This window comes from Nestor notabilis, unplaced genomic scaffold (genome assembly GCF_000696875.1).
Source record: "Nestor notabilis isolate BGI_N333 unplaced genomic scaffold, ASM69687v1 scaffold21445, whole genome shotgun sequence".
Taxonomy (NCBI): domain Eukaryota; kingdom Metazoa; phylum Chordata; class Aves; order Psittaciformes; family Psittacidae; genus Nestor; species Nestor notabilis.
In genome coordinates, this window is record NW_009929277.1 from 46,177 (window position 1) to 61,998 (window position 15,822).

Consider the following 15,822-nt stretch of genomic DNA (forward strand, 5'->3'; position numbering starts at 1 on the left):
TTTTGTCATGGTCTGCTTGACGCAAGTCGTCTATGACTGGGTGTACAGCTGTCATCATGTGCTAACCTCACTTCAAAACTCCCACACTGGAACTGGAGTGAGTAATCTAGTGAAATAAGTGGACATGATTTTAAAAAGCCTCCACGCAGCGATGTGCTTTAACTCTTCAGGCTGAGTTGCTCCCACTCATCAGGCTTTGCATATTACATGCTGTCAGCACTTGAACAAGAAAGGGCATTTAAGTGCTATATTTTTTGGTATTTGTTCCTTATTTCACCTCAAAGAAAAAACAAACTTGTTAGACAAATAATTACTTAATATACGCCTTTGCGTTGGCATTAGTTTTTTCCAAGGTCATTTTGGACACACGTGTCAAACTCTGCTTCACAAAGTGTGAATTGACTCACTGAGGAGATGCTGGCACATTTCTGTGGGGAGGAAGCATTATACTTCTCAGTAGGAAGCTGGATCAGGTTGTGTGGAATTAAGGACTTGAGTGGAAGAGGGAGGAATTGGGGGAGTTTGTTGTACTCCAAGTGGTTGAAAGGGAAACAAGAGACTTTCAGAAGACTTTGGAGATAATGTGACCATTTAATCTGAAGGATACTTCAGCATGAAGCTTTGTAGATGCACCTTCTGTTCAACTTTGATTTATTCTTTAAAATCCTATTGAAGACCAGTTAATGTCTGTCCTGGGTTCAGCTATAGCAGTCATTTTTTCTCCTTCTTAGTAGCTGGTGCAGTGCTGTGTTTCTTGACTTTCAGTCTGGGAACAACGCTGATAACACCGATGTTTTTAGTTGTTGCTCAGTAATGTTTACTCTGACCAAGGACTTTCTCAGTCTCATGCTCTGCCAGAGAGGAGGGGAAGCCGGGAGGAAGCAGAGACAGGACACCTGACCCAAACTGGCCAACGGGGTATTCCATACCACAGCACATCATGCCCAGTATATCAACTGGGGGGAGTCACCCGGAAGGCCCAGATCGCTGCTCGGGTCGGGCTGGGTATCGGTCGGCGGGTGGTGAGCGGTTGTGTCCTCTCCCCCTGTTTTTCCTCTTATCATTATTATTGGTAGCAGTAGTGGTTTGTATTATACCTTAGTTACTGGAGTGCTGTTATCTCGACCCGTGGGAGTTACATTCCTCTGATTCTCCTCCCTATCCCTCTGGGAGCGGGGGGAGGAAGGAAGAGGGGAGGGAGTGAGCGAGCAGCTGCGTGGTTCCAAGTTGCCGGCTGGGCTTAAACCACGACAATGAATTATCTTCACTTTCATTTCAGCTTCCTCATAACTTTTTACACACATTTCAGCTCTAATCAAAGAGAGAGGAACCTCTGAATATGGTTTTCTTATCTGACAGTTTGCTAGCGTGGAAAGAGATGCTACTGTGTCACACTGGTCTGGTGTGGATTTGCACAGCTGTAATGTGCTGGCAGTCAGGGTTCAGCGCAGCAGACCAGGTTATCATAATGTCCATGAAGTCCAGCTTCTTGCCTTTGGTTCCTGGTGGTTTTGAAGATAGGCAGAATGGTACTTGGGTGAACTGAGAGTTTTTTCTGCTCCTGATGAAACTGTTGCCATGTGTTTATACTTCTGTGTCTTGCAGCTTGTGACTCTTGCAGGTTATTACCCTTGGTATTAGTTCATTTTAAATTTGGGGGAACCCTGCTTGTCTCAGTCACCTGGAGAATTTTCTAACCGAAGCTAGTCTGTAACACTTCTTTCTTTCAGGCAGATGAAACAAACTGGATCTGGACAGTGTCCTGTGCCTGTATTTGGCCATGTATTTATTTTTAATGATGTCCAAGTGGCATGCAGGATTCGATTTATTTTCGGGGGTGACTTTTGGGAACAACTCTCTCTGTTTAGGCGGAGCGACAGGCTGTGAATACAACTGTTCAGGGATCTGCTGCAGACATTGTCAAAACAGCCACTGTGAACATTCAGAGGCGCCTGGAAGCTTTATCTTCTGTGATCAAGTCACATGGACATCTGGAGAGCTCCCTCCAGAGAGATCAGACTGGTATGCTTGCCTCTTTCTTGCACACTAGGGCAAAACCTTCAGCAAATTGCCTGCAAAACCAAAAAAGCTACAGCTTTTGGGCTAGGGGTGGAGGACATACAATGATTTGGGTTGGAAAGGACCTTAAGATCATCTATTTCTAACCCCCTGCCATGGGCAGGGACACTTTCCACTAGACTGGGTCGCTCAAAGCCCCGTCCAGCCTGGCCTTGAACACTGCCAGGGATGGGGCAGCCAGAGATTCCTCAGGCAGCCTATGCCAGTGCCTCACCACCCTCACAGTAAAGAATTTCTTCCCTGTATCTAACCTGAACTTCCCCTGTTTTAGTTTAAACCCATCACTCCTTGTCCTATTGCTTCAGTCCCTGATGAAGAGTCCCCCTCCAGCATCCTTGTAGCCCCCTTCAGACACTGGAAGCTGCTCTGAGGTCTCCACGCAGCTTCTCTTCTCCAGGCTGAACAGGCTGATTTTCTCAGCCTGTCTCCATACGGGAGGTGCTCCAGCCCCTGATCATCCTTGTGGCCTCCCCTGGACTTGCTCCAACAGCTCCATGTCCTTCTTATGTTGAGGACACCAGAACTGTACAGAGAACTTCAAGTGGGGTCTCACGAGAATCAGACCTCATTGCTAACATCGTTGTGCTTGTGCCTTTTAGAAAAAACAAGGATGGTTCATTTAATTTCATGTAAAGTGGTGGCTTTTAGCTTGAGAACACTACTGGTATAGTCCCATTAGAAGTTATTGTACTAATAAGAGGAAAAGTGTATTTGCTGCAATATTAACCATGCATTTCTATGTACATGGAACAGAAGCCTATCCAGTTTATCAAAGCAAAAGGAAATTTTCTTGTTACATGAGAATATCTTTCATGTAAATGAAAAGGCCTGATCTAAATGAAGCCAACAAACAAACTGCAAACTGCGGCACTTATGGGCAATATGTAGGGAGAATGTCTGCTCAACACACAAACTAAAGCCAATGCTGTGATCAGATCAGAACCCCCAGTTGCCTCAAAGCAGATCTTGCAAAGGTTGGCAGTGGGAGTTCATGTGTGAGATGGGCCATGATGCCACCCCAGAATTGTTCAAAAGCAGGAAGGAGAAATTGAGCAGGTATTCTGCCTTCTGAGGCAGTGAAAAGATAGAGTGGAACAACTTCAGCTTCCAACAATACGTTTTTTTGTTAACATCAAGTCTGGAATTTGATGTTCAGAGGCTCCAAAGGAGTATTCTGTGAAGCACTTATCAGCATAAATTTCTTCTGGCTGCAGATAGCAAAGCTGTGCTGGGTTACTTATTCCCAGAGGAGTGCTACGAAGATTTTCTTTTCAGCACAATACAGACAGTGTTTTGTTCATCAGTCGTGTATTTTTAGAAAGACAACTGAAGGGATGGAGTGCTGTATTTCTTTGATAGTTCTTATGCTTCAGCTGCAACATGAAGCTGTCTTAATATGACTATTGAGCCTGATTTGTAAACTGATTTGTAAACTAAAGAATTAATCAGGGAGTTTTATTTTAGAGAGACAAGATTCAGAGGTCTGCTATGGGTAGAAGGCATGTGCTTAGCAGAACTTCCCATCCCTTCCAGGAGCAGCAGCTACTGGCCTTTTGTCAGGTAGTTGTAGGAAGGTGAGGAGATGCATTTGTGACAGTTTTTGCTCCTTTGACACTAGCTGTTTCCAAGAACTGGTAGAAATTCTCTTTCAGCAAGTTCTAAATGCCTGTGCCATCAGAGAAGGACCCTGCATCACGTGGCTTCCTCAACATTGATGCTTCAGTGTGAGGCTTGTGTGAGGAACTGATGATGCTATGAAACCCTTTGTGAACTGGAGTCCCCGTGGTAGCTAACCTGAGAAATAAATAACTTTTGAGGCTCTGTGTGAGGCTGTGTTTGTTTATTTCTTTAAGAAAGCTTTCACCAGGGAACAGTTTGTTCTGCTTTATTTTTGTCAGGCAAATGACAAAACGGGTTTTTCAGCTGCTTGTTTATTCAAGAACTGCTCTTTTTGCTTTCCTTGTTTTCATCAGGAGTAGTAGCTACAGTTCCAGAAAACTGCATTTGGGAGGAGGCTCGCTGCCTTTTTAGACTAGCCATTAAAATGGTTTTGGAAGAAAAGCAGAATTCTCATTCATTGCCAGAGAGGATGTTGTAAACTAACTTCTGATTAAACTTGACAGGATTTTGTTTAAAATTTGCTTTTTAAACAGATGGTTCAGGAGGCACAACTGTCTCCTGTTTCTGTTCTGATTCACATCTTTATAATGGAAGGCTGAAATGTTTGTATCTATCTAAAATGTTTTCATTAACATTTTTCCCTCGGTAGCTGTATAAATATTGATAGAATAGTACTGCTTTGTGGCTTTATCTGTAGGCATGGGCTTTTTCATTTTAAAGTTCTTTTTCTCAGCATTAGGAATGTGGAAGATTTCTTTGATACAAGAAACATGCCTTTGCATAACGGTATCTAATGAACTGTGCTCTTCACCTTTGTAGGAAGGCTAGTGAGGAAGAGAAACAGAGGGATGTTACATCCCATCAGCGGAGGTTTCCTTATCCTCCAACTCCATGATGAGCTCCTCTATGAAGTTGCAGAGGACGATGTCATCCAGGTATGGCCGTGCAGTTGTTACTTTTTCAGCTATCTACCGCATTACGATGTTTGAAACAAGCCTTCTAGGGGCTCAGCTGCTCTTCCCTGGACCTCCTCTCGCTGTGTGCTAAAAAGTCTGTGAAAACAAAGCTGAATTGGATGAAAAATGATGTTTGTATTCTTGACCCCTTTATTTTCAGGCTCAAGCCATCGCATTAGCTGAAGTTCTTTACTGCTTCTAACAGCAATTCATACAACTTCTCTGCAAGACTCAATGAGTGAAGTCGCTTTATATCAGTGGCAGGAGTAGGGTGAAGTGTTTTCCTCATTTGGAGGTATTTTTGCCTCCCTGTTTACACTTGATTCTTCTGGTGCCTAACTCAGAACATGTGTTGTTACAGCTCTGGTTTATACTCTGTGTAGGGAAATGTACGTCAGGTACTTGTTTCCTCATTCCCGCTCTACCTGTCTTTCAGGTAGGAAAGTTACAATGCTGAGGAACAGCATGGTAGATGTAAGAAATGTGCTATGTGGACTTTAAGGTACCTTTACTGTTCATATGTGTCTTTGTGTGTGCTCTTCCACCGTGCAGGCACTCTTAAGGCTGGGCATGGTGGGTGGTATCTGCATGGCAGCTTTCAGTAGCAAGTGTTTTAGCTGGATTTTGGCAGCTCAGTGTTTACCCAAGTCCTGAGCACAAAAGCAGGAAGGCTCCCGGGGTGTGCTTCCATAGCTCGGGGATGTCTTCCCCCGCTTCTCTTCCATGCGTACACATCTTCAATGACAAAAGGCCATTTCCTTATGGCAAGCAGTGACTCCTGATCTGAGGGGTCCTGCAGCAGACCTGACTGGTTTGAGCATATTTTTAAATACGTTTTATTAAGAACAAAAGGTTTAATATTTTGCTTTTGAATCTCAGCTCCGGCTTCTGTTCATTTTGCCAGCTCCATTCAGACATCCGCTGCTTCAATGCAGGCAGGCTGGTTTAGAAGTGAAAAGGCTCCTATATTTCCTGCTCTAGAAAACTGAAATCCCCTGAGTATAGGCTTTTATGTCTTTAGATATTGACATCAAGTTATCACAGTGTCTCCAGAAGAACTGGGGTCAAGTGAGTGGATTTCCTTACTGTTTATGATATTACATTTTTTATTAACAATTTCAACTATTACCAGCTTTTCTGACTTACTTCAGATGTATTTCTGTCTATAGATTCTCTGGGCAGTCACTTAAAACAGCATATGTATACAAGGCATGTTTCCTAGGCTTGGACTTCCCTTGGATTGGTTTTCAAGGATTTCTGTCCAGATAAGACAACAGAGTACTACTTACCCCTTTGATTAAGTGTTTTTAGGGTCAGAAAGGATCTTAAAGGGCTTTTCCAAACTAAGGGATTCCTGGGATTCTGTGATTTTTTGGGTGATAATATTGCTTGCTGTGCTTTCAGATGTGCCATTAGGATTATCCCATAGTAGAAAGATCTAGGTTTGAAAGGATCTCTTGAAGTTTCTCCCTCTTAAGGCCCCTCAAAGTAGGGCCTGAGTGAATTAGGCCTTTTGAACTACAATATATGTTTTAGTGAGAAAGAAGTGAGCATTTCTTGGTTTCTGTATTGCTGAGGAGGATTTTTTCACATCTTGCTGGCACTAAAACTTTATTATACAGCAAATCATGTATTTCTCGTCTGCAACAGCAATTTTTATGCAGACAAGTTAGTTGGGTCACAGGCTTGATGCTGGCTCGAGCTTACTGTCAGCTGCTTAAGTGCATAAAAGAAACTAAACCAATCTTTCTATATATGTTGGAGTTTGTGTTTTGGTCAGGGTGTTCTTACAAATGGTTTGTAAGAGAATCAATGCTAGTGAGTGTTCTTTCTTCATTTGCAGTCTCTCAGTGAGCTAGCTTGCCTCTTTTAAAAAGACCACACTGGGGTAATACCTGTTTGTTCTTGTGCTGAAGGTGTGAAATGCCTTGGGCATCAGAGCTCTCCTAGTCTGTGCAGAATGTCAAAGTGAAGAGAGTGAGCTTTCAGAGCGTATCACCAAAGCAAGGTTGTAGTAATATTGTCAAAGATGGTAGAAGGAGGCTTGAGCTTCTCTCTGTTGGGCTGACCCTGGCAATGAGGAATCGGGTAGGAACATATAAAGGGTAGGGACTAGATCAGGATTCAAAGGCCAGATGCTTTTTAAACTGCTCTCTTATTCCCAGTGGCATTTCAGGTATGTTTTTAAGATGACCATTATTCCTCCAAGCATGTTTTAGCTGAGCCCCGAGAGCCCTGGAAGTGGTGCTGTTTGCTTCACGTACAGGGAATTCAGAGTCCCGAGCCCCCCAGCTCAGGGTGTTGGTGCATTCCTGTCTCATCCCATCGGCTTCCCCAGCAGCCTCATGCAGGTTGTCGTGGCTCCCTTGCTCTAGGTGCAGCAGCCGTCACCCAAAGTTCCTGCTGGTGATAGTGCTGGACCTGCGGCTGTTCTCAGGGAATCTCCCTCTCTATGGTTCATGTTTCCTTTGTAATACGGGGCCCCAAACTTGAGCATGGCTGGAGTGGTTTGAACAGAGGAGGGAATGGATCCATGTGTCACACAAGCAACGTTTCCTATGTTGCAGAATTACATTTGCTTTCTCACAGCAGTGCCTTGCTTAAGCCCTGTTCAGTTTTTAATCTCCGATAACCCTGTTTTTTTTCCTGCCCAGGCAGTTAGTTTTCGTCCTACTTTTGAACAGTAGATTATTTCTATCCCAGTTTTCTACCCTGCTTCTTTCTGCTCTGTACTTGTCTGTGCTGGATTACATCCCAGTTCAAAGCATTTTTCTAGGTTATCAAGATCATTTTGAAATGTGGTATGTAAGGGCGTAGGGTTTTGGAAGACGCATCTCCCCCTAATTCTTAATGCTGTTGTAAACACTTGTGCTCTGATCTCTTCAAATCCCCTCCTCCATTCCCCAGTAAAAACTGTGGAATTTTGACTGTGGATACCTGTGAGGGTATTATGATGTATGGAAGGATCAGAAAGCTCGAGTAGCTCCTGTGTGGACACAGTGGCTGAGCTGAGGAATCACAATAATTTCAAAGCCTTTTTCACTCTGCTGTAGAGAGGATCCATTGAATGGGTGTGGATTGAAAGGTTCATTCAAATAAGCAATCCAGGACAGGCTGGATTCCACGTGGGTCCAGGGGACATGGATTTACAGTCAGGCAAAAAAGAAATCAGGTCTCTTACAATCCAAAAAGTCGCAGGCAAAAATATCTTCTGGTTCTGTGTGTACTGGAATGAGGGTTTTCTTAGGAATGCTCTTGGAGGGCAGCAAACGTTGGAATTGCCTCAACAAATTAGTGAGGGGGAAGCTGAGTGGTATTTTAGCACCTGTGTTGAATGTGATCTGCTTTCCCAGGGATTTGTAGTCTGTGTTTCAGAGTGCCTTTTGCGCCAACACATTGAGAAGGAACACAGTTCTCTGCCTCTGGTGTATTTGTTTTGTTCCTTGCTTTCAGTACATTTCTGCGTAGTCTTAAACAGTGCAGAATTAGTCACAACTCTGTGCTGCATAAAATGGTACTGGCTTTATACAGTTTCTCCGTTCATAAACCCTCATCAGAATCAAAATGTTTGGTTGCATTCCCAGTGGTGGTAAGTTAGTGTGAGTAAATGCAGGAGGTGGTTCCAGGTGTCCAGCCAGCCCCGCTATTGAGGGGCAAACAGAGCACTGCATGATGTGTGCATCTGACATTCAGCCTTTTCTCGTAGGTGGCGCAGATTGTCAAGCACGAGATGGAAAATGCCATCAAGCTGTCGGTAAAGCTGAGTGTTAAAGTGAAGATTGGACCTAGCTGGGGAGACCTGCAGGACCTGGAGCTCTGAGGTGGAATTGGGTGGTTTTGTGTGCCATGGACTGGGCAGGGCCAGTGCCTGTGACAGACCTGTGTGCGGTGACATCCTCCTGTACCCAGTGTGTACACGTTGTTGCAAGCCGCCTTCTGAGAAGTGTAGTTGAAGCTGGTATGAATTCACCAAGCCAAACTCTTCAAAGGTCAGGCAGCACCATGGAGAATGTACAGAACTGTGAAATTATTAACTGCTAAAAGCACAGGATTTAAATGAATTCTGTTAAAATGTGCTTGATCTTGTCATTTAAAACAGAACCCCGATGACGAATGAATGTATTACACATGAAATGAGCTGGATTATTCTATTAAAAGGTGATTCGGCAGTTCTTGTGTGTAACTGTGTCTAGGGCAAAAAGAAAAGTCACTGTTTCACTGAATGTTGGATTCTCCAGGCTTCTGCTGGGATTGTTTTGTACTGAATTCACTTGCTAACAACTGCTCAGGTTTCCCCCGCGCTTTGCTTCAGCACCTTTGACTCCATCCCTGTGACCAGGCAGGAAGTTTTTCTGGGAGATAGGGCTGGTCAAGCTGACCTTTGTGCTGAGCCTGACTGCTGGGGTAAAGTGCTTCAAAAGAGGGGGCAAGGAGGGAGCTTGCAGGGAATTCATCTGCTGCTATTCAGTGTTACTCTCCTCACTAACACCTTCTTGGTCTATATGTTTTTTTTTCCCTTCCACATGGTTGCAATGGTTATACAAGTCCAGCTGCTTTTGTTCATTTCATACAATGCCTGACCTTGAATCCTGTTATTCTCATCATGTAGCTCTTGTATGTTCCAAGAAAAGGAGGACAGGTGCCTCCTGTCAGCTTCCTGATACCTCTAATGATATTATCACATCTTTCTTCTGCAGTTCCTCCCTAACAGAAGCAATCTCCATCTTTCCATTCTTGCCTCCTGTGAGAAATTGCCAAGCCCGTAATTATTCTTTCATTTCTGAACTTCTACCAGCTCCTTTTTCAGAAGTGTACTTTTGAAGTTGCCTTTTAGCCTGATCTGAGGGGATGCAGACTTGGCTTTCAACAGCCTGAGAGCCTGCTTGAGCTTGTTCGTTTCAAAGGCGGTACTGTTGGTGCAGCCATTGTCCTGACATAAGAAGCACCTGGTACTGAGGCTTCAAGAACATGGTGAGTTTTAAAGGATCTTAATGAGGCCTGTGTACAAAAGGCCACATCCTGGACTCTGACCCACCACCTGCCCAATGTGCAGCAAAACAAACACGTGGTATCGAGCCAAAGCCCCAGGCGAGGATGCCTTGACTGTCCTCAGCCTTAGGAGACCTGGCCTGCTTTCCTGTTTCATGTTTCACTGCACATTGGGATGTTTTGTTTCCCTCCTGCCTCCTCTGTGCTGTGGTTTTCTACCACATCTGTCACCGGATGGATGAGCTCTTTATCTGCAGCACTTGGTTGATAGACAGTTGTTTCTTTGCTCAGCTTATTAAAGCTTTTGTTACTAACAGAGCTGAGCCCCGGCACCCTGGTGTCCGACCATTTGTGTGCTCTGCCTGTGATGCTGCTGGGTTGGACTCATTATCGGTTCACATGGCCCCATGATTTCCTGTCCCTGGGTGTCATGCAGTGACACACCTGTGCTGTATTTCAGGCCTCACTGGAGCTGCTGGAATGTGCTGCTTCTTTGGCACGTTACAGCATGTTCCTCCCGCCTACCGTCTGTGGCATTTCAGAAGGACGTATTTCGCAACAAGCTTTCTAGACACAGTGATGCTAATCAGTAAGGGATTGACACAGACCTGAAGTTAGTTTGCTAACCAAATTCGATGAGTTCATTTTAATTAAGCACTAATTTGGAGCAAATGAGAAGATAAAAGGTAGCTGCTGCTCTGTGAATGAGGCAGCAGTGGTGTTTGAGTCATGATATTAGAACTGGTTCTGAGCTGTCACCTGACTGCTGCTATTTATGTTCCTTAATTCTGATTAGACTTTAACTATTAGTGAGACTGAACAGAGCAAGCAGGGGAGGGCTTAGGTCAGGAAGCAGAGGCACTGTTTAGGACTGTGCACAAGAGAATACCTATTGTTTTCTGAAGGTGGTAGGAGGCTGACTGCTCTCACTTACTTATCTTTGCCTGTGGGCTCCTCTTCCCCCACCCCTGATGGTCTGGGGCCTATGTTTAGTTGGAAACTGGGCTTTGTTCTAGTTCAGGACCTGATAACCTGAGTGCAGGTTACTTCCTCTCTTCTTGCAGACAGGATGGGGTGCATCGGATTGTGTTTGTTCTCTGTTCCTCAGCCGGTCTGTGTGTTTCTCTCTTTGCAGTCTGCTCCCGCCTCCTGCTGGTTGGTGCTGCACAGCATGTGCAGTAACATGCGTGGTCCCGCAGCCTGAGAAGACAACAGATGGATGCCACGGAAGGGGCAGGAGTTCAGTTTGTGATGGCAGCCCTGTCACTTGGTGTGCACGAAATTGCAGCTGCAGCCCCATCTTGCCTTGTGCCCTGTGCTGCCCTTGCCTGGCTGCTGCACCAGCAGGTGGGTGTCTGGACCCCACCCCCATTTCTTTTGGCAGCCAGTCCTGACGAATGGCTGGGGTCACCAGGGATGCCTCGTCTTCACATCATGTGAACCTGCGTGACCCAGCTCCTCGCAGGGAGAGCGCAGCCCCTGGTGCTGCTAAGCACCCTTGTTCTATTTGGTTTCTATCTGCTGTCCTAACAGAATGACTCAGATTTCAATTCAGTCTGGTGCTGTGGGACAGAGCTTCCCCAGGCTAAGTCGCAGGAAGTCCTGCCATCGATGTCTGATACAGTTACTCTGGCCTTTTCCTCACATGTGGACCACAAGCTTGTGTTGTCTTGGTCCTTCTGCTGCGGCTTCCCCTGCCCACTGCAAGTGCTCTGTGCACTGTTTTGTAGCTGGGCAGTGGTGGGAGAGAGGCAGGTGACAAATGATGACACTTATAATTGGATGTGTTCTGGTCCTTTTGCCCATGTTGTGTTTCATCAGGACGAGAGCCATAGAGCTTTTCCTGCAGATCCGCAGCTGAAAAGAGGGAGCTGGAAGCTCTGCCTGACATTTTTGAGCCTCTCCCGGCAGAGCAACGCAGAGGTGTTGGTAAGTGCCCTTCAGTGTGCTCACTCCCGCACTTCTGAGAGTGCAGCTGGTACGTGATGGCTTTGAACCTCAAGTGGAAGTGGCAGGAAGGGTGCTGGCACACCTTCGGTGGGGAAGCCCAGGTAGAAGGCTGGTATTGCTGGGGCTGGTACTGCGGTTATGAGCTCCCTGCAGTACAGGAACATGAGCTGGGGTCCAGGTTTTGTCCCTGTGTGAGCTGCTGGAAGGAGGGAGGTGGCCATCCCTGCCCCAGCAGCAACTGTAGCTGCGTTTCCATGTTCCTGAGAGAGAGCAAGTAGTGTAAACTCCATCCAAAGGCTTTCCATTAACCACACACCTTTGAAACACTATAAAGAATCCAGCAGTAGATGTTGAAAGAAAGAAGAGATCTACACCAGCCAATATCAATTCTTGCCTTTATTTTCCTTCCCTCTTTTTATTTTTTTTGGTTGTTACTGGGGACTCAAAACAGCCTCACTTAAAGATGCCTTGTTTTCCTTTTGTGACGCTGCCTGAGGATGCCTGTGCAAACAGGCCATGGTTAGCGCAGGAGTGTTCAGCCTTCGTTCCGAGATACAGGTAACGACTCGGTAACAAACCCCACACATATTCTGTCCACGTTTCCTTGACACTGAATCTGAATATTGGTTGCTATTTAAAAAAGTACAATGTTTGATTTGTTGATTTAATCACAAAACAAAACACATGAATGGAAACACTCATTTACATGACTATTGCTTATACACCTAAGATGAAGAGTTGACTACAAATGGCCACACATAGTTCCTTAATGAGAGAGAGTGTGTTCTTACTAAGACCATGCCAAGGCAGAAGAACACTGTAGACTGAAACATACTGTGCTTCAATTCACCTTTAGGCTATGGAGAAGGATGTATGGGGGGCACAGGGTGGGCACTTAAAGGGCATTAGTAACTGAAATCTGGGGCTTTTGCCTGTGTTACAATACACACAGTTTATATATGGAGGGGTCCTGAGGCTGACACTGCTGCTCTTTAAGCTGCAGTGCTTTCTTTGTAAATTGTATACTGATAAAACCATTTTTGTATGTATATCTTCATTACAATGCACACATTGTGGTGTGAAAAGGCTTCTCTACAGCAATATGTAAACTGTTTTAGAGAGTTTCTGTCTGTGATAATTTTATGTGTAGTAAATAGAGTGTTTCTGTTAAATATTTGTATCACAAGCTGTATTTTGGTAATAGAGGAAATGTCTAATTGATATAAATAGTTGAAATGCGGAACTGTAAAAAGAATATAGAAAACAGTTAATGATACAAACCAAAACCTGATTCTTAAATTTTCCTTAATCATGTTTTTTAATTAAAGATTTGAAACTGAATTTAAGGCTCTATGAAATGGATTTTATTCTTTTTTAATGAAACAGCTTGTAATTCACTGAGGACTTGTCAACTCTGAAACCTTATGAATAACCTTATAGATTTTCTCTGCATACTCTGTCTACGTACAGCTCTAGGCATAAGTTTAAAAACACCTGGTCAACCGCTGATGCATGTGTTTGTTTGTATCTGGTTTTGGATGTGGGTGGGATAAGAGAGCTGAGGAAACAGGGTATCCAAATGACCTAAATGCATTTGAAATCCAGCAAATATTTCCAGCCAATGTGGTCTATTGTAACAGAGGGTTGTGATGTTGAAGGTAAGGCAGTGGTTAGGGTTTTGCCTGAGGTGGTGCTGTTTTAGGGGGGAAGGTGAAAGCACGTGATCTTGACAGCCAGTGTCCTCAATTTTCTAATGGCAAGTCAGGTTGGATGCTGTGCTTGTTGCTTGGAATGCTGCATCTTTGTGCCTTTAGTAGTGTTCCGGTCAGGCCTCAAAAATCCCACACTCCCGCTCATTTCACAATAAACCAACCAGGCCAGAGGAGTTTCTCCTCCCTTGTTGACGTTTTTAAGTGAAGGCTGTTTGTTTTTTTCCACATACATGGTAAATCTGGATAGAAAGCAATTAACAGTGTGCACTAACAAACTTATACAACATATACATTACATATATATATTTATATATATAGACTGTTCTATATACAAACATATACAACGTTTTAGATCTCTACAGACTACAAGAAAATTGATAATTATAGTCACAAGTGGTGAACTTAACAGAAATAGTAATTTGTAACTGTCTGGAAAGATGTAAAATATGTAAGAGTGGAAAGCAAGATACAGCTGTGACCTGCTGGGGAGTGCTAGGGTAGGTTGCTTCCAAGTTTGCTATTAAAAAGTGTCAGTTTGAGGGATGCTAAATTCTCATTTCTCTGTTGCATAAAAAATGGAAATCTACTGGTAGGTTCCCCCCCACCCCGGTGTTAAGCTCAAGCCTGCTGACAGACAGAGTCAGTCAGGCTTTGTGTAAAAGACTTGCTGAAGTCACTTCTCTCTGGGTGTGCTGCAGTGATCAGCAGTTAAAAGTTGCTCTTAAATTTTGAGCTGTGATGCTCAAACCAGTGACCAGCTCAGGCTCCAGCCTGGAGCCGTTCCCACTGAACTCAGTGTTAACCACACACGTAAGGTACAGCTGAGAACTGACACAGAACCAGCAGCTTCCTTGTCACTGAAGTGAGCCACGTGCCACCACTCACGGGGCTGCCTCCTGAACACCTCTTCATGGTGGAAACCAGCTGTACAAGGGCCACGCTGGACCTGGTGATGGCCTTTCTGTCTGCACCAGCTCTGCAGAAGCAGACAGACCAAATGCTGGTGGGATGGCCTTGGTTTGGTGTCAATGAAGACTGCTTAGCTCCTCTGTAAAAGCGGAGAAGGCAGGAAGAATAAGGGTTTGAAAACTAGTGGGAGGGTTTGAATGCTGCCCCAAATGGTTTTGTTGCCCAGGGACTAGTATAGGCCAGAGTGCAGGAAGGCAGAATGTACATTTAAACAGAAGATAGAATTGCTATAATGTTGTTATTTATTTCTCATTCTAGAGAATGAGAGAGCAGTGAGGAATAAATGTGCTTCCTCACAGATGCAAGTGGCCAGTTCTGTGACCCAGCTGCTGCCAGTAGTTCCCCAGTTCATGTTGGCATCAGGGTGGTGAGTTTGCTGTTTCCTCAAACACTCGGAGACATCCTCTAAGCTTGTGGACAACTCCAATTCCTTTACCCTTGCCAGAAACCCAGACAGTACTTGGGCTTTGACCTTTTTCCCAGCAAGTTTCAAAGGTTCTAACAATTTTAGAGCAGCTTCCTCCATGACAGAGAGGAACTTGTTGAGGCTCAGTCCCAGCTGAGCTTGACTTGGCAGGGCCATTGTTTTGATTCTGCCCACAGAAAAATGTGAAAATCCTGCAAAGCATGACATTGCTGTGGTGCTACAATATGAATTTAAAACTTAAAACCTCTGATCTGCTCTAGCCCTTTAACTTGTGCAGCTGGGCTGATGGTGAAAGCCAGGCTTCTGGATTGTACACTTTCCCAGGCTCCATTTTATTGTAACAAAAGGAAGGATAGGGGAAGGGCATCATCTGAACACTAAGATGATAGAGACATCAGTGAAGTCAAGGTCCAGTTAGGAGGGGGATGCTGCCCCTCTGCATCAGTGTCCATCAGGACTCTATGAAGGGACAGAGGACATCATTCTTTGCTTATAGAAAAATTTTAAGTGCTCCTTCTCCACCTTTTCCTCACTTTCTTTTTCTGATTTGAAGCTATGTCCAGGCACATGCAACCAAGCCTTCAAAGCCTTCTCTCCAAGCCAATCTTGGAAAAATTTCTAACTTAATAGTTGACCTGTGTGGCACTGAGGCTCTTGTAGCACACTCATGGACTTGGGCTCTAGTGGCGTAGACAGGTAGTAGGTTCCACACACCATTCTTTTTTCTAGCTGCAGGTTGGGGACTTTTCTGCAGAGTTCATTATGGAAACCAAACAAGCCACTTTGAAGCAGAAGCAAATGATGTTTAGCAGCGTGAGCAGAATATCAAGTGCTGCTCACCCATGGTGTCATTTATAGGTGCGTTATATGTCTATGTTGCTAATTGTTTTCCATGCTCCTTCTCTGGCCCATCAGTTAGTCTTGTTGCTGTGATCTTTGCCCCAGCCCTAGTGGGGGTTACCATGCAGTTTCCTTTAGCATAATTTCAACTGACCGCTGAAGAAGAATCACTGGTGCTCAAGCTGCTTAAGCAGCTTCTGCCAGAAGAACCTGACAGGGCTGCGCTTCCCCATCTTGCCTTTCTTCACTTGGAAGACACCATTTCCTAAGCTGATTTGGC

General features: G+C 44.7%; 1 protein-coding gene across 1 annotated transcript in view; it reads left to right on the forward strand.

Annotated features, from left to right (window-relative positions):
- Nucleotides 1-8,475, forward strand: part of POLQ (polymerase (DNA directed), theta) — a 53,313-nt gene extending 44,838 nt beyond the window's left edge. The window contains exons 28-30 of the mRNA XM_010014912.1: nt 1,869-2,022; nt 4,519-4,634; nt 8,362-8,475. Of these exons, the coding sequence (XP_010013214.1) occupies nt 1,869-2,022; nt 4,519-4,634; nt 8,362-8,475 (384 nt within the window). The remainder of the gene's footprint in view (nt 1-1,868; nt 2,023-4,518; nt 4,635-8,361) is intronic.
- The last annotated feature ends 7,347 nt before the right edge of the window (nt 8,476-15,822 follow it).